The following is a 27,649-nucleotide window of genomic DNA, read 5'->3' as shown; positions in this document are numbered from 1 at the left end:
CAGCGTGGCAATGCATTCGGATTATTTCGCTACGGTTAATACATCACAACTGCAAAAATAAATGAAATATTTACACATTAAATTTGCCAGGACCCCCTGCTAGTCTAGTGCCCTGGGCATTGCGTTAATCCGTCCCTGACTGACTGTGGTGCGAAAAAGGGAAACTAATGGAATACAAACTGAGCTTTCATCTAGGGTGGAACAAATGATCATCATCAGCTATTTCACAGCTGTAAAATTGGTGGCCCTGATGAGTTGGATGATATTTTCCTAAAAGACAACAATGATATTGGATGGCATGCTTAAAGAAACAAACAAACACACTCATTATACAACTAAACATGACATTAGATAATATTAGAAGAACATATGACATCCATGCCTGTGTGAACTTGAACTAGAAAATGATCTGACTGGTCATGACTGTATTATTTATTGCCTTATGCATGCTAACAAGATACAAATATTGCTAATGTAATGTCTAGTACTGCTAGTTTTAACTAACACGTGAACCTACACCAAAACTTTGTGATTTTGAGCTCAAAATAAATGGACATTCAGTATACAGTGTACATATGTATTATATCTACATTTATGTGCAATATGTATCAGATATCATGTCCACTGTATTTTGGCTGACTGTCTGATGCATGTGGCACACTTTAATATAAATTCTTTAGGAGTTTTTAATGTCATCACACGATGTCCGGGAGATGTGTGTGTGGCGTTCTTTAATGGTCCGGGTGAAACAAAGTGAACTGGGATTGATTGCTTTACATGTCAGTCAAATAGGAAAAATGAAAGCAGTGACATGACCAGACCTTCTGCCGTCAGTCTGAACTTCTGGCTATGCGAGACTAGAGTTCATTAGTCATTAGCTGTTTCTATATTTGACTCTTAAGGTATGTGGAGGATTGATTTGCACATTGCTCAGTCTCAAACAGCATGCCCACAGACAGCCCACAATCCATTCACTCACTGTCTGATAAATACTGCACACAAAATAGCAAGCAGAGCTCTCAAAAAACTTTGTGAGGTTCCCTAAAACATATCAATATGCTCTTTTTATTGTCAGGCAACAAAAAACCTTCATTCATTCATCCTTTGAGTTACAGTCAAATTCTGTTTACGGAAGTCGTGGCACTTGGCGGCCATGTTTTTAACACCTCTGGGCCGCTATTTACGTCAAGTCAACAGTCCTATCTACTTGAATTTGGGAAGGCAGATATATTTTTTAAATCCTATCAATAATTAAACATGACATGAACTGTATCATAACTTTGGTTTGCCAAGTATAAATTGCCCTAAAAATCACCTTTTCAAGGTCGCCTCATCTGCCTGCGCTCAGGCTGGCAATCGCCTCACGAGTTAGTCTTTACTGATCGACGATTGGCTCGTTTTACTGGAAGGCGGAATTTCCTTCGCTAGAGCGGCCATATTGAGCGTTGCATTCCTTGCCATTTATTATGACGAGGAAAGCAACATCAATAACAATTTAGTTTATTGTCATGTAAATACCTGACAGGCTTGAAGAACAGTGATAGAAAGATGAGAAGGTCCCTGAAACTAAAGAGAGGCGAAACCCACTAGAACGTTCCATTGCAACACTCACACCCAGCAGCAGCCCTGCGCTTGAAATAACTCTGCAGTCAAATAGCTTTTTGCTGTCGCTATGGCAATATCAGCTGCTTTGTAAAAGAAAACGTACATTAAAGCTGTAAGTTTCAGTTGAAAGTCCAGGTATTATCATTATAAACATTATAAACCCTGATTAATACCAACATATGAAATTAAATTGAGGACATTAATCAGAAAAATTGAGAATGTTTGACAATAAATAATAAATAACAGGAACCTAACAGCTTGACAATAAACTGTATTGCAGTATTATATTAGTGTCCCTTAAGCAAGACTGTAAATAAAAATATTTTTACTGTCGATAAAATGATAGAATTGTTCAATTATGACAGACAGCAATATCATGTTCTAAGATTATTATCATCATCATGTTTGTAGTGTGTCCCAGGCCATTAAACATAAAATATGTGACCCTGGATCACAAAACCAGTCTTAAGTAGCACAGAAACATTTTTAGTAAAAGGCAAAAATACATTGTATGGATCAAAATTATTGATTTTTCTTTTATGCCAAAAATCATTAGGATATTAAGTAAAGATCATGTTCCATGAAGATATTTTGTAAATTTCCTTCCTTAAATATATAAAAACTTTATTTTTGGGAGTGGACGGCCTACCACAGTGCCCCTGATTAACAACTTCAAAGGCAATTTCTCAATATTTAGATTTTTTGCACTCTCAGATTCCTGATTTTTGTATCTCAGCCAAATATTGTCATATTCGTACAACTCATACATCAATAGAAAGCTTATTTATTCAACCTTCAGATTATGTAAAAATCTCAATTTCAAAAAATTGACCCATATGACTGGTTTTGTTGTCCAGGGTCACATATGTATTTCAGACCTCGTAGTTCCTAACTGATAACATAAAACATATCTACGAAATTTACTGTAGGTGTCAAAAAATTGACTGATGCTTAATTTAAAGAGAAACTTCACCCAGAAATGAAAATTCTGTCGTGATTTACCTTCGAGTTTTTCCAAATCTGTATTAATTTGTTTGTTCTGATGAACACAGAGAAAGATATTTGGAAGAATGCTTATAACCATACAGATCTTACCACCCATTGACTCCCAAAGTAGGAAGCAAATAGTTTTGTTGAACAGAAAAGAAGACATTTTGAAGAATGTAGGACGGTTCTGGGGCACTACCATTGTAGTTTTTTCCTACTATGGTAGTCAATGGTGGGTCTTAAATAAATCTGACAGGTTATAAGCATTCTTCCAAATATCTTTCTCTGTATTCATCAGAACAAAGAAATTTATACAGATTTGGAACAACTCAAAGGTGAGTAAATGATGACAAAATCTCATTTTTGGGTCCCTGGCCTTTCAGACCGCAAAGTTCAAGTATGTCAGTGATATAGTTGATCTAAGGTTATTATAGCATTATTGTTCCCCAGGAGGTACAAAATACCTTAAAATAAAAAAAAAGTTATCAATGAAATTAATTCAGCAAATGAGTTTAATAAGCTCATTTGAATTTTGTGTCATATTCATATAAATCATTATTACGGTGACTGAGGCTTGGACCTGGGGTTCCTTAAAAGGATTAAGTTTAATACAAGACTTAAAAACAGTTCAAGTTAGCAGGAAATACCACTAGCATAAATCCCACTTCAAAATAAAAAAATTGTGAATAATTACAAGTCAAATTCTTTTGGAAAACTATGGAAGGCCATATTTTGTACTGTCACACTGAAGTGGATTGGCGAAAAATTACTTTATTACTTTTCGACATCTCTTTCGTTATCATTCTGTCTGTTTCTGTGTTTTCAGTTGGCATTTTCACCTACAATGGTAGCTGCCCTACCGATTCATCACCTAGAGGTGGAGTTTAGTGACGCTAGATGCTTCACTTAATTAATAAATGTTAGTATACGGTAAACATTGCACACAAAATTATAAATGATTAAATACTTAAATGCAAGGATGAGCTCTATTTTGATGTTTGTGACAGTTAAGGATCACAGTGACGTCTAGGCAACAACAGCCCCGTCTGTTTCGCGTTAGTTTGTCCCAGTGCATGCAAACAGTTTTGCTACGCACTAAATATATATACTTTACCATAACACAAAAATAGTACATACTTCAAAGTAGGCGAACTGCCTACACTGCAAAAATTGACATTCTTACTTAGTCTTTTTTCTTATTTTCCAGTAAAAATGTCTAAACATTCTTGAATCATGAAGCATTTTCTTGATGAGCAAACTGACCTTAGAATATAAATCTTGTTTTTAAGCAAAAAGTATGAAATTTCAGTGAAAAAAATCTGCCAATGGGTTAAGAAAAATAATCTTGAATTGAGTGACTAAGAAAAGGTTAACCTAGATTCAAGATTATTTTTGTTACCCCATTGGCAGAATTTCGGGCTTGTTTTTATTAAAAAAAAATGAAATTTCAGTGAATTTATGCTTAAAACAAGACTAGAGAAAATAAAAAACGAGAGAAAATGTATTTTGATTCAAGAATTTGTAGACATTTTACTGGAAAACAAGAAAAAACGACTAAGTAAGATAGTTATTTTTTGCAGTGTAAATACAGAAAGCACATCACATGCCCCACCAGGAACAGCAACATGTTACACAGCAGAGGGATAAAGGAGGGATACCACTCACGAGTGACCCTGGAACTTTCTGATCATTGTTTGGTTCGTCTTCTACAAGGCTACAAGCAGAAACTTAAATCTGCTAAGCCTATAGTAAAATCTATTATTAGATGGACTAATGAAGCAGAGCGGGATTTACAAGCCTGCTTTAACTGCCCTGATTGGCAATGCCCTGGGTGAACTCACTCACACTGTCACATCCTACATCAGTTTCTGTGAGGACATGTGTGTTCCAACCAGGACTTGTTTAAAATTTAACAACGACAAACCTTTGTTCAGGGCAATACTCAAACAGCATCGCCAGGCCAAAATAGGAAGCCTACAGGAGTTGGGTCAAAGCCTTGTAAAAATAGGCAAAATACACACTGAATTGGGAGATAAAGGTGGCTAAGAGAAACTCCAAACTACACCCTGCATTAGTGTGGAAGGGCCTGAAAGCCATCACCAGTTACAAGTCACCATCCCCCAGCACTGTGGAGAATCAACTTTTAGCTGACGACTTGAATTAATTCTACTGTAAGTGTAAAAAGCCTGGTCTAAAACCACACACCCTCTCTGACCATATCACAACACAGCCATCAACACCCTCCCTCCCCTCTACTGTTTCTCACCCTGCACTTCAGATCTGTGAGGATCATGTACACAAAGTCTTCTGGAAACAGATCACGAAAGCAAAAGGCCCAGAAAGTGTCTTTCCAGCCTGCCTCAAAACCTGCACTGCCCAGTAAAAGGGGTCTAGTGACGCACCTGCATCAGAATATCTTGAAACCATTTTTCCCCCAATGCCATCTCCAGCTAGCACAGAAATTACTACCTGTTTATTTTTCCTGTAATTTATTGCTCCACTATAAATTATCGCCTCTCCCTCTCTTAAGTATTATTTATATGTATATTTTAATTTTTACAAATGTATATACTGTAAATGCGCAAATCTTTACATAAATCCTTCATCCGTATTTTATAAAACATTATTATTAGTAGTAGTGTTACCTCTAGTTTTACTTATTTATACTTACTAATTGTTCTTCCAGTTTTTCATGTCATGTATATATGTATGTACCATGTGCTGAAAAAAATATTCCTTGTGTTTGCAGTGAATTCTGATTCTGAAAAGATTCTGATTTCTCCCGGTTTCTGCTGTGATTCCCGATTTTCAAATCTGGCGCCAAGTTTTGTCAGCCTTAATAGTGAATATCATTGGCCTTCGTCTGTCTCGTGATAGACAGCGTCACTGCGTCAGCGTTAATTGTTAAATGCTTTTGGCTCTCGTTACCGATTAAGCATTCTAATGTTCCAGTTTGTTTAAAAATGTGTTGATGTCGCTTCGCGGAGTTCCTTGTATTAAGTTCTCGTATGGCTTTAAACTGCTTTGTTCATTTTATGGAATAAATACATGTGACTGTACTTTACTCGTGTGTTGTGTTTAATGGTTGACAAGTGGTTAGGTTTAGGGTAAGGGTGGTATTGGGGTCAGGTGGTCTAAAAATATATTTGAATCCATAAACATTTATTAAACCAACAAATGTAAAATTAAATGCGTCCTTATCTGACTACATAAAACCGCAATAGTAACATTTGAATAACAATCGCTAGAGGGAGCTTACATTTAAACGCCATCTGTTGTCGTAATAAGCTATGTGCACAAACGACCTTTTGAGTCGTTTTTACTTGGAGGACCAGTAGAAGAACCATTAGTTGGCTAAATTTAAATGCGACAAAGTTACAGGACCCATTTCTAAAATTGTTTAATTGAATAAATTAATATTTATAAATAAATATAAATTGTTATATTATTAGTGGCTAGCCATATTGATCAAGAAATACATACTGGCTAGTTAACTTCCTGTTGTTCATGTGTGCGCAGAGGGCCAAGGCTCAAACGTCACGGTTCGCTACTGCACTTTACAAATATGAGACTGACTGACATCCAAGGTGTGTATATAACAACCCCATTAACAACATATTTATATTGAGCATCAGTTGAATGCTAAATGGACAGTATACAGGTATACTATCAGCGGTTATAATTTTTTTCTTACACTGCTCTATAAGAAACATTGTGTTTGGTAGTAATACAGATGTAGAACTTACATGAATACAGTAAATCATCAACTAATGTGATCCTTTCATAACCGAATATAATATTAAACAAACAATACACAATGAATATTGTTATTTTTATTTTACATACAGAGCAAGACGACATTATTCGCAGGGGCAAGACATTACATACTGTATAAGATATAAGCTTGTGTCTTTTATAAATGTATTAAACTTTTATTAGCAGACTGCATTGATCCGATTCAATATATTCTGATAATTTTTACCGTTTGTCTTGTATTAAAGAATAATGCTGATAACAATATTTTTTAAATATATATTTCAACAGCATTTTATAGAAAAATTTCTATATTGTGTTACAATATAAAAAATGGAGGGTCTTCACAACAACAAAGCACTGAGCTGCATGGTTCACATCAGAACTGCAAATAGAAGGATTACAAACAAAAACACAAACAACTTTAACTTACCAGTTAGTTCCAGCGATACGACTGAAAATAAATATCCGCTTCCATAATAGTGTTATGATGGGGATTTGTTTACTCTTAAATAAGGCGATTTATCAGAAACAAAGTTTGAATCCACCTCTCTCTAGAGACTGAACGAACAAACTCTAGTTACACGGTGTGGAACATTTCACACACGCCTAAAATGACAGGCAGCACAGTCTAGCAATAAAAATAAAGCAGTCACATAACCATTTAGATTTACTCCAGAGAGTACCAATCCGGTTTGAGGAGTGGAGCTCAGGGTGTTTATCAGATCTGCTTGTGTTTGGTTGCTGGGTTACACTAAGTCATTTAAGTGGCTGTTTGATGACACAGACTCACACTATATTGCATCTTCATTGTCTGTGAGTGTTTTTTATTCAATATGTGGAGGGCACAGTTGAATTTGAGCTTGGTAAAATATTCTTCAGTAGTTTTTTTCTGTATAGTCTTATTTACAAAAGCAGTAGACACCTGCATATGGGGCATTGTTTATTTGCCCTTCAAGATGCATTTCACAAGGAGAGAGCCAACATGTAATCTCAAAATACAGATTCAGGACTATACTAGTCCATGCTAATTTTCAAATATACTATGTTAATTGTCTATGTTTGTCGGTTTATTACGTTTAGAATGTAAAATTCACCTAGATGGATTAATGCTTTATTGTTGTTTATTATTATTTCATTGCATTAACTAATGTTCACTACTTGAACCTTACTCACTCTTAAAATCGTAGAATGTGGATGTTATTGCCTATACTTATATCTGTTCTCTTTTACATTTCAGTTTTTTTTCAATCCGTGAGTGATACACAAACACTGTTCTTGTTCATCACTTATTCTTATCCCACAGAAACACTAATAATCAAAATACTCAAACTGTCATTTCTCATTTTGTAGATGAAGTGAGAAGACATGTTATTTTCTCTTCTGTTAAATCACAAACGAGTGGCAAAAGCACAGATTTAAATGCTTGGCATAACTGCAGGAATGAAACCTCCAAGGTTTTTTAAAGCTTGCAGAAGAGTAAGTCTGACCTCTAGTGGCTAAGAGATGCAATAACGATCAAAGTGTATGCTGTGTTTACAGATTTATTCATCTTAATGAGTTTTGCTATTTTCAGAACTGATTGCTGTGCACTCTTGCCTTTACAGGCATAAAGTCAAATAGAGTGAAAAGAGCAAAAATGAACTAAATTTATAAAATAACCAAGTTCAAAAAGTTTACATACACCTGGTTCTTAATACAGCACAATGTTACCGCATTCAATGGCAGGTTTGTAAAAGTTTCTTGTTTGATTTTAGTCATCAAACAGTCTACTGATCTCCAGAAATATCTTCTAGGTCTTGCACAATCTTTGCTTTTTCTGCATTTCCGGCATATTTCACCCTTGTTCACCAGTGACTGTATAGTCTTGAGATCCATCTTTTTATAACCATCAATAAACTCAAACACAACTACAACAAAAGATATTAACATTCAGTGATGCTCAAGAAGGCAACAAAATAGAATACAATTGCCAGTTATGTAAACTTTTAGGCTGTGGGGTTTTCAACATTCTCTAGATTCTGCGTGGTGAATGTAAACTTTTGATCACAACTGTAGGAGCCTTCTCTACTCTAACATCTCTAACAAAGGATGTCTCATTCTTTGGGACCCTGGAGACACCAGATACTGAAGATCCAAGTCCGGTTCTAGCTGATCCTGCCTCATACTACCAGATGATGATCACAGCTATAGCCAGAAAGTGATGGGAATCTGGGATTTCAGTCTGAACCCAGATAGCACAATCCATGTGCCTTACGTCTATTTGACATCTGCATTTAAATCTGCAATAGATAGTTTGCTCATCTGCAATACGTCTCGGCGATATCTGAACGTCTGTAATACGTCTGGAGATGCTACGTAAAAACATCTGCTAAACGTCTGAGAAAGAGCTGCTTTACATCCATTCTAAAGCATAAACATCAAACAGACATCTTCTAGATGTCAATGTGACGTCTGACAGCAGACATCTCCGAGACGTAGTGCAGATGAGCAAACTATGTATTGTAGATGTCTTGCAGATGTAAATGCAGACGTCAAATAGACATAAGCCAGATACATGTGTGCTATCAGGGAAACTTTACTTCCATGGTCCATGAGATACTGGTACTTTCAATCTGGCCAGGAGCTCAACATTATTGTAAAGATGTAATGATTCGCTTTGAGTGGGTTAAAAATCGATTATAATGTGTGAAGATTGAAGTCCGTCGTGCTAAAATGAATTGAAATACATTTTTGAACAGCAAGGGCCAATGTTTTTATACGGTTTCAAAACAACAACCTGACCAAACTTTACTGCGCATCAGTGCGGGCCCGAATGTAACTTTCGCTACACATCCACAAAGCATAAGGTGCGTATGCTGTGTATACACACAGGTACCAAATCGCGCACATATGCACCATTTTGTAGTATGAATAGTATGAGTAGTGTGTTCACATTGAAAATTCTCAAAAAGAGGTGCACTGTAGTTACCCAGATGATGCACTTTTTCTACAGAAAATATGAAGCGTGGAACTGTGGACACTTCATGCACGGGGCTATCGGAGTCTGCTCGAGCAAAACTCTACTGCAGAGTGATAACGCTCTGTAAATATTGCTCGGCAAAAGATGAAAACTATATTAAATGTACATGTTGATTTTTATTCACACGCATTGTGCCGTGGGATTGATTTAATTTGCGCTCGTCTGGGAAACCGATATACTTCCGGTTAGTATAAAACAATTTAGCATTCCATTTGGGCCGGTACTTGGCTTCTAAAATGCATACACTACATGGTTGAGTGTATCATTTAATTGCATAGTATGTTATTTTGGACCCAGCTATAGAGTTCCTGCAGATTAATTCTGATAAAAAAGCAAAAGCAACAGAGAAGAACCGATAATTGGCTAAACTTGCCTCACCAATATTCTGAAATTGGACTGCCAACCAAGTTGTGTATGTCCAATACGGTTTCTTCAAATGCCACAAGTAGACCCATTCGACAAATTGTTTATTAAATTTAATTAACATACAACAAAATTCAACTATATGTTTATTTAATACAATTATTATAAAATAAAATAATAATTTAAATTTAGTTATATTATTAGCCAAACCAGTAAAGAAACACAGACCTGAAGTTAACTTAACTTCAAACTGAAGTTAACTTAAGTAAACTTAATAAAAGTTACCTTCAGGCCGATTGTGTGCGTCCGATGATTATTTTCTAATTTCTAAAATTTTTGTGCTAAAATTAATTTTCTGTGATTCTAGCAACGTGAATTGATATTGTTTGACATTTCATGGTGCAACAGAATAAGAAATACAAGTATATATTTGATGTACATCTTGCAGTTTTGCACTATAAACCGGTAAAACTTCTTAAAAGGCTGCACATAGAAAACATGGATAAATAACAATAATAAACACTGACTTGTGATAAATAGAAGGTTCTTTATATCACCAGCGAGATTGTGTATACTGTTGCGCTTTTCGAGGCAAGGTTCTTTATGAAACTTTATGAAGAATGTTGTATTTACCTAAATGATCCATTTTTCATGCAGTATTTATTGGAATGCTTATTTTTAAGGCTTTGTTTGTGCGGGTCATTTTTTTTTGTTCATGTGTAATCTATCATCAAAATCAGAAACTGCCCTCTCTGTTGCAGATGCAGTATCTCTCCTTGGAATGACTCATGTCTCGGCCTGAGGGCAGGGCTCCTCTGACTTTCTAAGGCGTCTAAAATCCCCAAAGTCGAAATTACACCCGTCCTAATTTTTTATTCACTTTTTCATTAGATTTACGCATCTCCGCCATCAGTGGGCTTCTTCCTAAAGATGGCAGAACCGGTTTCATGGAGGACACAGATCTCAGTTTTCCCAACAATGTGGACAAACTCATGTTCCTGCGACATTTCAAAACACTAAATATTCATTATACTCCATATAACAAAGGGTATTGTGTAAAGAGAAGCAGAAGCCCAGAACATGATTGTAAAGCTTACACTTTGTCCTGTGATCCTTTATTAATGCGCTTTCTGTTCACGTTGTAGGCTCCTCTGTATTTCTTTACATAATACGCTTTATTAAGGTGTATATTGAATTTGGTTTTATTGGATTAAGCTACGTAATCGAATAATGACCAGTCGACTGTAAAGGGGCAGCCCTATTGATCTTCATCGGCAGTTAAGGTATAAAACTGTAACTCCCGACATTCCACCATCCATAGATTCATTATGCTATGTCTTTGTTATCGCTTTGAAATCCTACAGACTGTGCCTTTAACAAAACAATGAATGGCATCTGTTGTCATTTTCTGACAATAGCAAACATGGCTGTGGCCCACTCTCCAGCATCTACTGTATAGGCAGAGCATATAGTTGAGAAGCATGCTCACAATGCTTATTAAATAAACCAAAAGTATCCTGACATACATGGTCATGTGCATGATATAGGTGATAAGCAGTGCACAAATGATTTGAATGAACTGATATATGTTTACCTTTACTATTAAATTATTTTGTGACAAGGCTTGTGAATCTGTTAGTAAATTCATTGTATATTGTTTGAACCAATATACAGAGTCGTGAAACATATTTAAGCGTCAATGACATGACGTACATATTGTAGTTCCTTTTGACATTACTAAATTCATGGAATGTGTCACTTTGTTCTATAAAACCTTTTCGTATTAACACATTTTAAGTACTTAAATAATAAATCCTTTGTTATTATATCTCAAACCCCTAAAATGGCAGGAGGTCCAACTGTCCAAACAAATTGACAGAAACTATCTAAAAATTTTCAAAATTCATAATTAAACACCAAGGCATTATTTTGATTGAAACCTTTCTTTTAAACACATTTCATGCATATTTGTTGAGATTATCAATAAAAAAAAGTTGTCTGCCATTTTGGATGTAAGTGGCTTTGGATAAAAGCGTCTTCCAAATGCATAAATGTAAATGTCAAAATGGATGTTCTCAAATTAGGGCGGCACAATAATAAGAATTCATATTTTTACTGTATCATTCTTTACGCCATTCCAGCATCTAAGGCTATTTTCATGGCGTGAACTAGTAGTAAATCTATCTATACACAAAAGTCTGTTCTATACACAAGTCGATGCATACACAAATCAGAGTTGGGACAATTTGGAATCTTCAATTAATCTATCCTGCATGTCTTTGGGCTGTGGGAGGAAACCGGAGTACCCACAGTGCTGACACAGGGACACATGCTGACACAGGGAGAACATACAAACTCCACAAAGAAAGGCCTCCCATCCCAGCCAGGGCTTGAACCAAGGACTTCTTGATGTGAAGCAACAGTGCTAACCACCGAGCCACTATGATGAACCACACAACAGGTGAAAAAACTGGACTTACATACACTAAGCATGTACATTTCCATAATTAACAAAAAGTGTATAAAATATCTGTATTAAATAATATACTATAATATTACATATAACTATATTTTTTATGTATTACGCACAAATATATAATAAAAAAACTATTTTATGCTAAAGGTATACTTACGGTTTTAAAACTGAATTTTAGTACACATTTAACCTGCATGTTTGCTGTGGTTTTTATTGCTTTTATTTCTATAGCACAGTATAGAGATACAAGAAATTGCAGGTTGAAAGAGAGGGGAACAAGAGCCGAGAAAGGTCCACGAACTCTAAGGTTTTAGTACCTGTAATTAAAACACTTTTACTGTATTTTCTTCTGAAAATGGATAACTGAGCTATAGTATATATAAAAATACTTAGATTAAATTTATATTCAAAAAATAATTTTCAGTAATGTATTTCTGTGTTGAACATTATATGACTATACGCAAAATCAATGTAATTGTTGCAGTGGTACAAAGTAGACATTTTAGGGGCACTGAAGTCCTACTGAAGTAGGAATATACTTTTAATTACTATATTTGCTGTATGTTTTTTGGCCCAGCAGATATAAAGATGTGTTGTCTATCATTCATCTAAAATAAGAGGAAACAATAGATTTCTACATGATGTTGATATTTCCATGTAACACAATGTAACATGCAAAACTGCTCTGCTTGGAAAGAGTGAGTAAGGGAACTCTTAATATAGACCCCAAAGTCTAACATTTGGAGACCCAAATTCACAACCTAAACCACCTTCTCTTATCGATGACTCAGAGGCCATTATCATTTGGCTAATGCCTTTAATGGTTGGTGTTCAGGTTGTTTCTCTTCACAGAAAACACAGTCCTAAACAATTTTATCAAACAAAGCATGTTTTATTTGAAACTACAACAGATTGCACCCAACATCCATTTTTTTTCTTTTATAGCCTTTTCTGTCTTGCGCTCTTGTAGATCCATGGTAGCATAATGAAGAAAATTCACAGACATTTAATATTGAGATAATACATAAGTTGAATTTTTTAAGTTCCTTTTCAAAGCAACTTAAACGCAGTACTGTTCTTACTGTATGTATTCTGCTTGAAATACAAGAAGCATTGGACACCACAAAGGCATTCATTTATAACTGTGCAGCTGCTATTTTGAAAAACAAGACAAAACAAGCCAGTGCATTTTTCAAGTATTCTGCAATCAAAAGGAGACAGCCAGGATCCTTAAACTCTTCCATAGGAAGGTCAAACCTCTTTTACCCCTGCGTTTCCAATTAGGCTGCATAATATTTTATCGAGAAAAAAACTAGTTTAAAACAATGGGCTTGCATTAAAAACTAAAAACAGGGAATATAATAAAATAAAGCATTAAAACATCACCTACCATTGATATCCTCTAGTGTGAGCCCCATTTACCGCGCACACATTTGTAACTTGAGAGGTAAAAACCTTTTGTTAGGATGCCTGAAAAATCTAATGAACTGCGTTGGCCTTGTGGAAGCTTTCGAAATAATTACAACTATACAAAATGATCTTTACCTACTGAGTGTTGATTATGTTTCTTCAGTGTCAGTTTTCTCTAGCTCAGGTTCAGTCTCAGCGTCCACCTTTGGCCCAGCCTGTTCCATGCCTGCAACCACAGTAGAGGAAACAGACATTTCTGGGATCATCTCTTCCTTTTGAGGCTCATTTGGATGGCAGGGGGGTGTTGAGGTTAGGGAGGGTGAGGGGCTACGAGAGAGCTCTGTTGTAGTCTGCGACATAGGTTCCATGTTTAAATGGGGCTTTGAGTCTGTCTCCGGTCCATGGATGCAGGAGGCTTCCTCCTGTTCCTGGCTGCTTGTTGTCTCTTCAGGACGACTAGGAGATTTGGGCTGTGTCTCTGCCTTTCCCTCTGATTGCAGTAAAACCTCTGGTTCTGTTGGTTGCTGTCCTGGCTGAGGCTGGTGTTGCGACATTGGCAGAGATGGTGAGCCGGCTCGCGCTTGTCCTTGGGCTTTAGGCTGGTTAAGCATTGGGGTGGGGAGTAGCAGTTGGGACTTAGGAAGCTGAGGGTGGGGTAGTAGAGGTTGACTGTGAGATTGTGAAGTGGTCCAACGGTCCCTCTCCCGCTCTTTGTCTTTTTCACTTTCCCTCTCACGGTCCCTTTCTCGCTCTCGCTCACGATTCCGCTCACGGGCTTGTTCACGGACCTGGTTCCTGTCTCTCTCGCGTTCACGGTCTCGCTCCCGACTATGACGATTACTGTTCATTTCACCTCTGAAGTCCATGTCCCTGTCATCACGGTCCTTCTGCCTTTCCCAAGGTCTGCGACGATCATCATAGTCCTGGTGCATGTTTGCATTAAAAGAAGCTCCACCTCCACGATTCCAATTAGGTCCCGAGGAACCACTGCGGCCGTCAAAACGACTTTGAAAGTTAGGGTTGGAGCGTTCGTCTTGGAAACCTTTCAGAGCCCCAGACATCCCTCTAATGTCTCGCTCATCAAAGTCACCCCTGGGTGGACCCCAGCGACTTTCCGCTCTAAACCCCCCAGACAATTCTCTTCTATTCTCTCGGCCCTCTGCTTGTAAAATCACTCGTGGAGGTCTCTCAAGTAGAGGTGGTCTGGCAGGGTTGGGATCGGTACGCATCTCCAAAGGCGGAGTCTTTAGTAACCCCGTGCTCTGCTTCTCTGGTGGTGGAAAGCGATAATCCTGATCTCCGTCTTGTTGGCCACCTACATCTGGCCTGGGCTGAGTCTCATTATTGCCTTGGGGCAGACTTTCAGTTCCAGTGGATGAAGGGTTAGGTGCTCTTGCAAAAGCAGGCTCTGCACGGCTAAACTGCTCCATTTGGGAGAAGGGAGCCCTGGCACGGGTTTGGGCGTGAAGTGATGCATCCAGGATGTTGTTTGCCTGATGTGCTAAACCCTGCTGCATCAGGACTGGGAAGCGCCCACCAGCTCCCTGAAGTAGAGTGGGCCGAAGGTCCAGAGGAATCAGACCTGCCATGCGTTGCCCAGAGAGAGGATGAGTTAAAGCTGCAGAGGGGTGCATGCCCAGCAAGCCCATTCCACTTCGCACTGCATTCTGGATTCCTGTTCAGGAAATAAATAAATTACACATGTTAGATACAAAATGTTATGCCCATATGTTAAAGGATACAATGGTGTTTCATGCATCCTGACTTATTTACAATGTTTAACGTGCGGTCTTCTCATGCTTGACATGACTCGTTGAAAAACGAGTTGGACATATGACGTAGTATTTCTATGCTCGATACACTCCCCGAGCATTCGTATAGGTTTCGGAAAGTTTTTTAGTAACATGAAAATCTGTTTCGTAACAACTTTTCTTAGTCCCAAATTGGGCAAATCTCCCGGAAAAGCACACCAACAGCATGGCGAAAGAAAAAGCCTGCCGAAGCATCAACCATGGAGCGATAAGAAGACCCGTGACTATCGATGTTGGCTACGCTATGTCTAGATTGGTTGCGCTGTGGGCCTGCAGCTGCAGATCTAATCTTGCGTTAGTGAGAGGAGTTGCGGTGTGTATGTTTGTTCACGGCATTTTAGTGATGGATGTTACATAAACGGTGGATATAACACTGGATTTGCAGAGGGTTTGAAAATGATTGATGGTGCGGTCCCAGCGCGAAAAGATGCAGGACATGAACCGCAGTGGTAAGTGAAACTAAGTCATATGTCTGTGTTTTATTGGCAATGGGTGCTCACGTTCTTTAGTTATGCCCTCCATTCCCCCCACACAATTCATATGATTTTAGAAATAATCGTACAGCTTTATCTGTCTTTATAAATGGAATCAAACTTAAGACTCTTAATATATATGTAGAAATCTTCATATTTGAAGGGTGTGATACTATTCTGTAAGTACTCAAGATTAACATGCAAAAATGTATGGTTTATATGTTTACATATATATGAGTAACATATACCCTGTAGTGTTAGTTCTGAAGTAGTCTCTTCAGCTGTTTGAGGTGTTTTGTCAGAGCTGCTGTGCTGTGACTGCGTTCCCATGGGATTAAACACTCCTGCCCCAGGCATCGCTGATGGAATAAAACTCCCAGGAATAGTGCTTGTCGGAGGAATCATGGATCCAAATAGAGAATCCTTGCTGCTCTCTTGAGTGGCTGCTATTGAAGGCTGCACTAAAGCTGTGAAATACAAAATGCTGGTTTAGGAGCTAAAAAAACAAAACTTGCTTTTACTAGAAACATTACTGAAAAAATATAACTGGGAACTCAAGAGGCTTTTAGACATACATGTCTGGGAAGAGGCAAGACTGGTTCCAACAGGTGATGGTGAAACTCCTGGTGTGGCCATGAAACCTTGAAAAAATCAAAGTGTATTGTTTATCAATAAATAATCACAATTAAGAACATAATGTGTATAAAGGATTCACATACCTGGGGGAGGCTGTGATGCATCAAATCCCGCCCTTAGAAAGGGGGGAGGGTGACCAAAGCCTGGTGGGGGCATTGACATAGAGACAGGGAAAGATGGAGGCACAAGGCCAACAGCAGGGACCGCCTGTGCCACTGGGATCTATTTTAACAACATTATAAAACATATTTAGATGGAGTATCTAAAAGGGTTTATCCAATAAATAAATTTGTATAATTGTTGTGTGAAGAATTTTTTTTCTATATCTTTTCTAGGATGTATACATAGCCCAATATAAAAACTAAATTGAGCACAAACTGTGGAAAGTGATTTTAAATCATACCGGCACAGGCATCATGGTAACAGGCTGTGTAAAGGCCTCACTGGGCGCGCTGCTGGTTGCACTGGCTTCAGCGGCGACAGATTGACTTTGACTCTCTTTGGCTGCCTCAGCATTCTTTTGACCCTCCCATTCTGCAAAGGAATAAAAAGAAATGAAAGAATGAGATGTTAAAGCTCTGTAAACAGCACTTCTCTGGCACATTTATACACATTTAATCATCAGTTTCTTAAGTTTCAGCTTTTATAAGAGGAAAAAGGGTTCTCACCACTGTTGACCGTTTCCTGGTCGATCATGCCTCCCTGTGCAAAGTGATCCAGATCATCTAGTTTGACCTTCTCCCATGGGATATAACTGACTCCAAGGTCAACATCCCAAAACTGTTTATACTCTTGTTTCACACCTTTATTTAGTGCCCAGGCGATCTGCAAACAGTGAATTTGTCAGACACACATAACAAACCATGGGGCAAAAAAACAATAAATGCACACCTACTTTAATGACCTTTGAGCCAATTTTGTAAGAACCAGTGCTCAGCTTTTGTAAGGCACGGTATGAATCCTGTCGATGCACCATACAGATGTAAGCACAGCCTCTGGGAGGAATCATCTAGCAGAAAAAAACGGATTCAATAACTATTCAAACATGGACAAAAGTTTTAAATGAAAAATGATTACATTTTATTCTAAATCAATTAATGTGTATGTGTTATTTAAATCCACATTAACATTCACATGTATCTAAGTGACTTTTTTTGAGAAGGGTGCTGGTGCGATAAACAGACTTAAGGAGTTGAAGTTTCCAAGTACACATGCTTCTAAAGTGCCACTTACATTAATAGATTCAATCTGTCCGAATTCTTCAAAAAGGTTGGTAAGATCTTGTTGGGTGGCCTTCTTGTCCACTTGGCCCACCCAGAGAGTAGTACTGCAAACTTTAAGAAAAAAGCATGAAGTGACTAGTGGAGTTCTGTTTTACAACTTTCACAAACACTCAATAATATTCGGTTCATTTCCTTATACATAGCCCCTTTAGTTCCCACTAGGGGTGGGGATCATAGGGTACATGACGATACGAAACATTGCTCACAGTACAATAATATCATGGTGTGACATTTTTGTGATAATAGATATATTGTTTGGCGATTCTTAAACGATACATCACAGTATCTGCCTAACTATGAAATCAAAATGTCCATGAAAAGGATGAGTGCAACATTTATCTCTTTATTCAAGTCCGCAAAACTTTTTATTTTACACTCAATCCCAAACTCTTTCTAGGACTAGTTTGCTTTAGAATTAGAATATTAAAGTTTAACATAATTAATATTGCATATAGGAATTTATGGTCTGTTTAATATTTGACCTGTGTTTCTCTCTCCTTTATCTTAAATGTGTGCTTTCACGGTGCGTGCTTTCATGTCTGTGTGTGTGTGTGTGTATACGCGCATGCTTGTCTGTGTGTCTGTCCGTCTGTGTGTGTCTATGTCTATGTGTGTTAGTATATGTGCATATTGTGTGTGTGGAGCGTTTGCATGTGGGTTTGTCTCTCTATTGTGTTTTTACCTTTTTCTTGTTTTTACAGGTATATAACTTTAATTGATTTGCTTGTAGTCAATATGTCTCATGTACAGCTGCTTTGTAACAATGAAAATTGTAAAATGCGCTATATAAATAAAGTTGAGTTCGGGTTTCACTCATTTGCGGGTTAAGCGTCACCCAGTGGAGCCATGATGTAATAACACTTGGAAATATATTCAGAGCTTCTTGCGTTTCGATTCCTGTATCGCACTGAGAAGGAAGATGATACATCGCCATATCCATATATTGTCACACCCCTAGTTCCTACTGTTACCGTTTTTTGCAATAGATCTTAGACAAAATGTCCAAGCATCTGTTTTCCAAATCGGCTTATATATGACTTGCTCAAATTTTCATTTGTGGTTTAATTTTCTATTGTATTGTGGTTGGTCAAGTTTCATACAATCAAATGCAACGGATCCAAAAATGCATTAAACTATTTGTCATAAACAATTTTTTTATTTGTTTCTGAACTATTGACCAGCTTTAGAAAACCTTGGACATAACACAGTGTGAACTACTTGTATAGAGCTTTTAAACTTTTTTTGAGTTTGTTTAAATCATAATTCACTTTCATTGTATTTTTAACAGAAGCTCAGAGACAGCCTAAGATCTTATTTTGTGTTGCATTAAAAAATGAATAAGACAACTTGTGATTTGGGGACTACTCCTTTGTCTATAATATTAGATATTATTTAAAATCAATTTATACAATTTAAAGGGATTTTAATTCTTACCACTTAGAAACTTTGAGCGGATAGGAGGAAGCCCTTTTTTCTGACGTTCCTTTTCTCTTTCCCGTGCTCGCCGCTCACTGGAATAAGAACGGGAAGACTTTCTTTTTCTATCTCTTGACCGAGACCGTGAGCGCTTCCTGTGTTTGCGCTTCCTCGAGCCAGAGCGTGACCTTGACCTCCTTCTCTTAGGGGACCTGGAAGTAAAGAGATTTATATGACAGCTCTGTACCTGTGTTTTTTTATGGTTAAAGGATAGAAAGACAAACAACTCAGCTCTGACAAAACATATGAGATTAAAAAAAAACCTGGAGCGAGATCTTGAGCGTGTTCTTGAACGAGTGCTGTTGGTTTTTTTCTCCTCCGACTCAAAGAGTTCCTCTTCTACTGTATCCTGTCCTTCATCAATATCCATATCCTGCACATTTATAAATGGTAAACTAGTGCAAAATCATAATAATAATTAAATAACTAACTTCTCCACCAATTATTGATCTCTGAACTTGCCTGTTGTTGGTTATCAATAGAGTCATCCAATTTTGCTTCTTGTTCTTGGAGCTGAGAAGGGGCACTGCTCTGGCCCGGAGGGGCAGAATTTTCTGACCCAAAGATGGTGTCCTGACTCTCCATGTTCATAGACTTTTAGATGAAAATTGTCCATAGATGAATAATTAATCATGTATGAACCAATAAATCTGAATATTTTCATGCTGCAGATGTACCTTCTGTTGATGCTGCTGGTGCTCCAGCAGTTGCTTCTGGAATTGCTCGAGATTCTGCTGCTGAAGTTGTTCAGCCAGCTGATGGAATATTGAGCTGTTGATCGATTCAGACACCACAGGTCTACAATGTAAACAAAAAGGACAGAGACTCAAATCAAAGAAGAGGAAACATAGCGGGTTTTACTAAATCTAACACAGCAGAAATTTTCCAGGCAAGGAACAATGCACCATACAATAACAGAACTCTCTCATAATTTTTTTTACTCTCATGACAGCCTGTCACAAGACGTGAAAACCAGTAGGTTTCAACATCATCAATATGCGATCAGTGTCATTCATTATAGTCTGCCCGCCACAGGCTAATTTGTTCAGCCATAGTTTCAAAATTAACACTTTTCTGATATCAATCTCTATTTTGCATAATTTATTTGAAATGCAATCCTAAACTCTTTCTCAGACTTGTTCCTAGTCCCTCATTTGCGGGTTAAGCGCCACCCAGTAGAGCCATGAAGTAATAACGCTTGGAAATATATTCAGAGCTTATTAATTAATTAAAATATTGTTATTTGGAGCAGCGTATCGATTCTCATATCGCGCAGAGAAGGACTACAATACATCACCCTATCCATATATTTTCACACCCCTAGTAGCGCCCATGTTACTGTTTTTTGCACATTTTACACTGGTAGACCCATGAGGTCTGAAAATACGGAAAACCTTAAAGATCCCATCCCTGATTAAACTAGTGTTAACCAATGTTTTTATTTAACAAGAAGTGCATAACGACACTGTAAGTGTCACAATGTTGTCGGTGCTGCCCCGCGAACGCGAGATCTTGCTTTCCTGACACATGATCTTCTCTCTTGGTATCTGCACCATTATAAACTGAGCAGCAAGGAGAAGCAGCACATTACAAACTGCAGCTTACTTGTGAGTGAGTGAATGAATGAACACAAAACAGCGTTTCCTAAGCACCTGTCGAGCTACAGTATCCTGAGATGGCCAAGTTTGCCCCCTCCAGGTGTGCCACTGCTCATGTGAGCCGCCTCCGGAATGTGATCGCAACACATACAGTTGAGCTCAAAATTATTCATACCCTAGGTAAATATGATGAAAGAAGTCTGTAGAAATAAATCTGCATCTTGGATCTTTTACACATTACTCATAATTAATCGTAACCTTTTATCCATGACTTTTTACAGCCTTCTTTTTGCCAAGATAACAGCTTTGGGTCTTATATATTGTCTATTGAGTTTAAAGAACACCTGACAAGAGATCAGAGACAATTCCTCTGAACTGAATCACTCCAGAGCCTTCAGATTTCCAGCTCCATGTTAGTGCTTCTCCCCACTCATTTTCTATAAGGTTCTGGGATGGCGATGCCAGAAGCCTTGTCTTGTGCCATAACGTGACTCATTGCAGGGACAGTCAGGTTTAGATTTTTTATCTGCTTATATTTGCTGGAATCAGTGATACCATCTAAACGAACAAGATATCCAGGATCTCCAGCATAGAATTAGGTCCAAAACATTAAAGATACAGGAGAGTAAATAATTGTACACATGGAATACTTATTATCCCTGTGTGCACCAAACCCAACTTGAGTGTTAGCTGCTAAAAACTTATCTTTGATGTGATCTGGGAAAACCCATCGGATGTTGCACTGGGACGTTTTCAGGAATATAAAAAATAGCTTGTAAGTATATAACTGGGAGTTTGTTAAATTATTATTCTACAATATCTTGCATCTCTTAAAACATATTGGCTAAAATTGCTTGTTTATTTCTGAAAAACAGCGATTTATAGTGGCAAGCTGATGTTTAGGACATGCCGGCGGTAAGTTGCCCGCAGCTTTCCCTCTCTTAACACTAGAGAAACATCTAACATATCAAAGTTACCTTATTACGTGAGGAGTGAAGGTGAATCAATGCACATTTCCCGCTTGTGATGTGTAAACTATGGCATGGAAAGTTTGTTTTATACAACGTTATTGTGAGTTCCCCGCCTGATTATCATATAAAATGATTTGTGTTTGTGTTCAACTTAAGACTTCAATTAATAAAATATGTGAGAAGTGTCATATTTTAGTGAACTATTCCTTTAAGAAGCCCCTGAAAAAGTGGAAAAGATGTGAGAGGAGCATATTTGAGTGGATGTTGCAACTATCCAAACATAAATATTTACATCTTGGAAAAGTACATACAATTGAGATGCAGCATCTTTTTTAGAATCCTCGCTGCGCTCTGACTCACTGCCAAAATCGAACTGACCCAAAATCTTCTGCAAAAAAACAGGGTAAAGATATAAGCGCAAAGACAGTTTTACAGCAGAATGAAGAAGTTATGTGGTACTGAAATGAGAATGTGAATTTCCTTTAAAGCGTGTCTATATCTCACCTTGTTAAAAGAGGAGACCCTTTGATCCAGTGGGTTAAGCGTGTTGGCTGAAGCAGCAGCAGCAGTAAGCTGCGCAGTTAGGGCCTGCAGCTGCACCACGAGACCTGCATCCAGTGCCTGCAGCAGAGACGGTTGAGGCTTCTGCTGCTGCATCTGCAAGCTCTGCACTAGCTGCTGCAACTGCAAGTCACAAACCAGTCACTACAAGTTAGACCACATAATGCAGAGAACACATAACACTGTTATAACATGAGGAATCTGACCTGCTGGCCCTGAGGACTCTGTAAGATTTGGGCTACGGCAGCCACTGTGTCTGTGTTGGAGATTTGAGATGCCCAGTCTGGGAGACTCGGCACTATGTTGGCTGGGGTGGCTGGAGTAGCAGGAGTTCCTTCGGAGAAAAAGAAATGAATATTAACAATTCAAATAAACGTGACATTTGCAATACAAATTTAAATGGAAAATACTGGCTAGTGATCAGGGGTAAACGGTACTTATATTCGTACCAAACCGTCACGGGGCAAATTCCACATAGAATGTAAATAACAGGATTCCTCATCCGCATCTAGTTATATGGACTCAATGCAGTGCGCCATTGATTATTGTCACATACAAATGCAATTCATAAAAACACGCAGCTCTGTCTAATGCACCTATTCTTATTGTTGTTAGCACAGAACAATTTTTTCGTAGCACTATTATTATTTCATTTTTGTCAAGTTACTTGTCCGGTCGGGCAAGTCGATTTCTCTCACTTGCCCATACAAAACATTCACTTGTCCCGGACAATCGGACAATCGTTAATGTTGAGCCCTGTCAGAGAGCCACTATTAGTATGTGGAAATTCCCAAAAAAGTGTGATGTACTTTAACAATATTCTTTAGGTTTAGGTTGGATATTTTTTATAAGAATAAGGAACCAAAATAAAGAAATTAAGAATAAACACCGCTTTATTTTCTGCAAAACAAATTGTCTGGAAAATAAAAAGTAGCAGTAGTATTAAAAGAATTGGGTTGGTTTCATTATATTTGCAAATTTTTTTAACCAGTGTTTTTTAAATGCTGAACTAAATTTTACGGGATAGATGTATATGGATGTTTATCTTACGTAAGTAAAGAAATTAATAAAGCTCTCCATCTAATAAAATATAAAATATATTTAGCCTGATTTATTTGTTTTGAATTAGATGAGTTGAAAATGTGTTCAATATGGCACATCATTTAATCAAAAAGAAATTAGCAAACCAGTCAGATCGAGTTTACATTTGTTATAAATGGGAAAAGGCAAATAGACACAGGTTGCTCACGTGAAGACTTGAAGTCATACTGCGGTGCGAGGAATGAGCTTCGACAGAAACAGAATGTGCGCGTTCTTGAAGTTTTGGTCGTCGGTTAAGTTCAGGAGACGCGCTGTAGTGCAGAGCGGAGCCAGGCGCGAGCAAACAAGACACAGTCCGAAAGCAAAACCGATAAGGACGGAGCTTTCCGAGGCTGCTTGGGCATCATACAATTCACCAATGTTGTTGTGCAGGTAAAAATGCAATATTAACATATTTAAATGTCGTAAAAATCTATGCAAGCACAATAATTTAGTTTGTATGTGTTTTACAGTTTTTTCAGTGATAAATATGATTTAAGATGGTTATAATATAGTATAAGATAATTTTGTTTATATTAAAGTATGTTTTATTTGTCAGCTAGATAATAAGCTAGTTCCTTTATCATATATTTCCTTTTTAAATATCAAGTGGAGTGAAAAAACAAGGTGAAATAAAATATTAAATATTCAACAAGAAAAAATTAATATATTGTTTTTTCAACAACCGAGTGCAGGATTCAGAGTGCACGTGCGACGTTGTCTAGGTAACATTTCGACAGTGACTCCATTTGTGAATGTTGCAAACGCATACACGAGAGACAGTAATGCCCTATGCCCTTCAAAGGGAGTACGGGATAGGGATGCAAACTTCCGTTTGGAAAATGCCCATTATCACCGTTTCATGTGAGAAAAGAAACTGTTAAACCTCTAAGCGGGGGCCGGTCCAAATAAAAGTCTGGTTAACTTGAACAAGTTATAACACACCCATTTTTTACCACACTTCTTGCTTTTTATATTATTTACTCGAGTAAACTAAAGAAAATGTGCTAGTATCAGTTAAGATCATACAATTTTCAGTGTAGATAGACAACAGAAAATATGTAAATAAGAATGGCTTTATTGGGCTATAAATTGTAATAAAAATAGTGGTGTCAGCGTTAACTCATGCAATTCATTTTTTTAGATTAACGAGTTAAAATATTTTAATGCAATTAATGCAGCATCAGTTATTTTTGTCATCCTTTATCTAGCGTTACATTATATAATCATGCTCTTATCCATGTAAAGGCTTTTAAACCACTTAAGTGCGATTTGAATCCGCTGCTTTTCAGTCCTGGAAAACGCAAAGCGACAGCGGTCCAGTCTGTTGTATACACTCAAACGTACCGATATTAAGTTCTCTTTCGTGTTTTAATGAAAAAAAACACACAAGTATTAAATAAAATCTTAAATGAATGCAAAGAGATGTGGAAAGGCGTCAGATCTGCACATAGAGACGACTCTTAAAGGGGCCGCATTTATAAACCAGCGGCTGTGACTCCTTTTATTAATGTTAATCAAAGAACAAAAGAGAAGAGTAATTCAATGTGTTTTGTAGCTATAATGAAAATTATTCTATATTTATTTAGAATTTAGCATTAAAGACAGTAAAGTGTTTGAGAACTTCATTCAATTTGTGTATGTTTCCTACCTGCTAGATATGATGGCTCTCAATTATACTCTTGAAGGCTATAATTAACGTAAAAATAAATCTAATAATAATAATTTAATAGAGACATCAGTTGCAGTACTATTATCAGAATGTTGGCTGTCATTCATAAAATGATGCTGATAAAGAAATCTGTTGTTTCTACATTAATTTGGAGATTAAATGTAAATTTTTATGTAATGTAAAAGAATATTTAAAAACATGAATGTTCTGTGCGATTAATCACATTTACATTTATGCATGTGGCAGACGCTTTTATCCAAAGCTACTTACATTGCATTGTACTATACATTTGTTTCTAAGTATGTGCAATCCCCTGGGATCGAACCCATGACCTTGGCATTGCTAGCGCCATGCTCCTAAAAGTGAGCTACAGGAAAGCGAATCACAGAAGAACTGTTTGATTAATCAGATTAATCGATTGACAACACTTATATAAAATACAGAACGTTCAGAGAGTAGAATGTCACAGATGTTACTTAGCGTGTGACGTCACCCTGATCCACAGCTCCACAAAATCCTATCGGAAACACTGTACGTGAATGTTTATAACAATCTCAATCCCGGGTTGACAGCCAAGAAATGCAGTGCTGCGTATGCAGTCATAATTGTTTTATATGGGGGATTCGTGAGTGTGGATCGGATGGACACTTATCTATCCCATGATGCCATGGGAGCTGAGCATCGGTCAAATTTCAAAAGTAAATCAAATAAATATAGCGGAAAATTGTGAAATGTGCTTTATAATACAGGTGTATCCTTTTAGTAATAGATAGAAACCAAATGAAATGGCTATATACATAAACATAATGGCCTTTTTAAGTGCAAAGGTGGATTAGGTGTGTGGACATTACCAGGGGTAGTGCTGTTGATGGGTATAGCACTGCTGGCAGAGACGGGCGTAACACTGGGGGGAGGGAGCCCTGCTGCCATATCCAGCAAAGGCTGAATGATGTCACTTTTAAAGACACTGTTCTTCTGCCAAAGATTTAGCACTCTGACAATTTTGCTCTGCAATGCAAACAATGAATTTTTCAAATACTCCTGTAGAAATCTTAGTGATGTAAATCGTTAGTCGTAATCATGGGGACATCACAAACATACCTTGTCATCAGTGGGGCAGCGGTAGAGATTCTGGAATGTGCCAATGATGTTCTTACTAAACCGTGGTGCAAAAACATCTTTCTCTTGACCGAACTGGTGACGAGACTGTCGCACAATTGAATCCATAACATACAGACCAGGGACCTTGTACTCAGGCTTGCACTACACATACAAAAGTGGGACAAAATTGAGAATCAAGAAAATGGTCAGCCACAGATCAAATGTATTTTGGGGGGAATTAAAGGTTTATTTAAAATAACACTTAAATGTGTTTATCTTGATTTTTGGGTTTAAAATGAGGAATAAAAAAAAGTGCTTACCTTTTGAACAAATTTTTCCACACTCTGAACAACATGTTTGTAGAACTGAAAAAGAGCAAAAGCAAAAATAAAAGATTAAACATCCATGTAAAGATAAGAAAGTCTACTTCTACTAAATAAAATGCAGACAAACTTTTGAAAAAACATCAAGGTCTATTCATACGAAAAAAGCAAAGCGATTGATTTTCACAGTAGCGATGGGTGCCAGGGCCGGGTAGCATTCACATTTAACCGGTACCAGTACCTGCTATTTGGTCAGGGCTCTACGGTAACTTATTTTTAAGGAGCAAAGACAATTTAAGTTTTTTGAAGAAACATTAATTTGGCACCGTATAGCATTCACAAAATTGGTTATTATTGATTATACCAAGGGGGCTGTTGAATGCCTCAGTGTGAACATTCTAAGGCTGTGCATTGTTTTTCAGAAAGCACACACCTATATAGTAGTTCCAGATCTGTCAACCACATTACAGTTTCATATCACAGCGCCAAGTTTCACTGAACAACATTATTATACTGTAGCCTTCTGTCCACCACAGAATACAGACAAACCGAATCACGCAGGGAATCAATAAAATAAAAAGCCGAGCTTACAATTTGGTCTCACCTTTTTATAGTAATCATAATGACCTCAGTTGAGGAATCGTTCTGTTAATTTATCACTCTTTCTTTTAAAATACTCTGCTAAAGACCACTTCATACACTTGCGAGCTCAATAAATCCAAAATAAACTTTGTATTTGATATTTTATACATTTTTATTATTTAGTTTTTATATTCAAGTTATATATTGGCTATGAAATGACACAAATATAACATGTCACTCTTCACAATCCTCCTTTATTGGAGTCTTTGCAAAAAGCTGTAATTTTGCCACTGGCCTTTATTATTTTTACAACATAAAATTTTATTAAATTTTATTTTATTATTAGTTGGCTCGAAACTCAAAAGTAACTCAGAGCTAAATTATTATATATGTACTTCACTACACATTGTCATAAATAAACGTTTAATAAGAATCTTTTTATTTGTTTTGTTTTTTTACAGCTGTT

General features: G+C 37.3%; 2 protein-coding genes across 4 annotated transcripts in view; both read right to left on the bottom strand.

Annotated features, from left to right (window-relative positions):
* The window catches only part of tiam2a (TIAM Rac1 associated GEF 2a), a 66,455-nt gene extending 52,643 nt beyond the window's left edge, over positions 1-13,812 (bottom strand). The window contains exon 1 of the mRNA XM_056767618.1: positions 13,752-13,812. The gene's annotated coding sequence lies outside the window, so the exon portion shown is untranslated. The remainder of the gene's footprint in view (positions 1-13,751) is intronic.
* scaf8 (SR-related CTD-associated factor 8) overlaps positions 13,004-27,649 on the bottom strand; it is a 36,142-nt gene continuing 21,496 nt past the window's right edge. For 2 of the 3 annotated variants that reach the window (XM_056767624.1, XM_056767622.1), the window contains 18 exons: positions 26,599-26,643; positions 26,279-26,440; positions 26,029-26,185; positions 22,632-22,759; positions 22,369-22,548; positions 22,176-22,252; positions 19,973-20,093; positions 19,758-19,889; positions 19,559-19,668; positions 19,254-19,447; positions 17,770-17,870; positions 17,432-17,545; positions 17,205-17,361; positions 16,940-17,070; positions 16,620-16,758; positions 16,476-16,541; positions 16,149-16,367; positions 13,004-15,291 (listed from right to left, as the gene is read on the bottom strand). In XM_056767624.1, the coding sequence (XP_056623602.1) occupies positions 13,766-15,291; positions 16,149-16,367; positions 16,476-16,541; positions 16,620-16,758; positions 16,940-17,070; positions 17,205-17,361; positions 17,432-17,545; positions 17,770-17,870; positions 19,254-19,447; positions 19,559-19,668; positions 19,758-19,889; positions 19,973-20,093; positions 22,176-22,252; positions 22,369-22,548; positions 22,632-22,759; positions 26,029-26,185; positions 26,279-26,404 (3,678 nt within the window). In that variant the 5' untranslated portion in view covers positions 26,405-26,440; positions 26,599-26,643 and the 3' untranslated portion in view covers positions 13,004-13,765. The remainder of the gene's footprint in view (positions 15,292-16,148; positions 16,368-16,475; positions 16,542-16,619; positions 16,759-16,939; positions 17,071-17,204; positions 17,362-17,431; positions 17,546-17,769; positions 17,871-19,253; positions 19,448-19,558; positions 19,669-19,757; positions 19,890-19,972; positions 20,094-22,175; positions 22,253-22,368; positions 22,549-22,631; positions 22,760-26,028; positions 26,186-26,278; positions 26,441-26,598; positions 26,644-27,649) is intronic. The other variant, XM_056767623.1, reaches the window with a different exon arrangement.

Source organism: Triplophysa dalaica, chromosome 15 (genome assembly GCF_015846415.1).
Source record: "Triplophysa dalaica isolate WHDGS20190420 chromosome 15, ASM1584641v1, whole genome shotgun sequence".
NCBI lineage: Eukaryota > Metazoa > Chordata > Actinopteri > Cypriniformes > Nemacheilidae > Triplophysa > Triplophysa dalaica.
The sequence above is the reverse complement of the archived record's forward strand: the minus strand, read 5'-3'. Positions and strand labels throughout refer to the sequence as shown.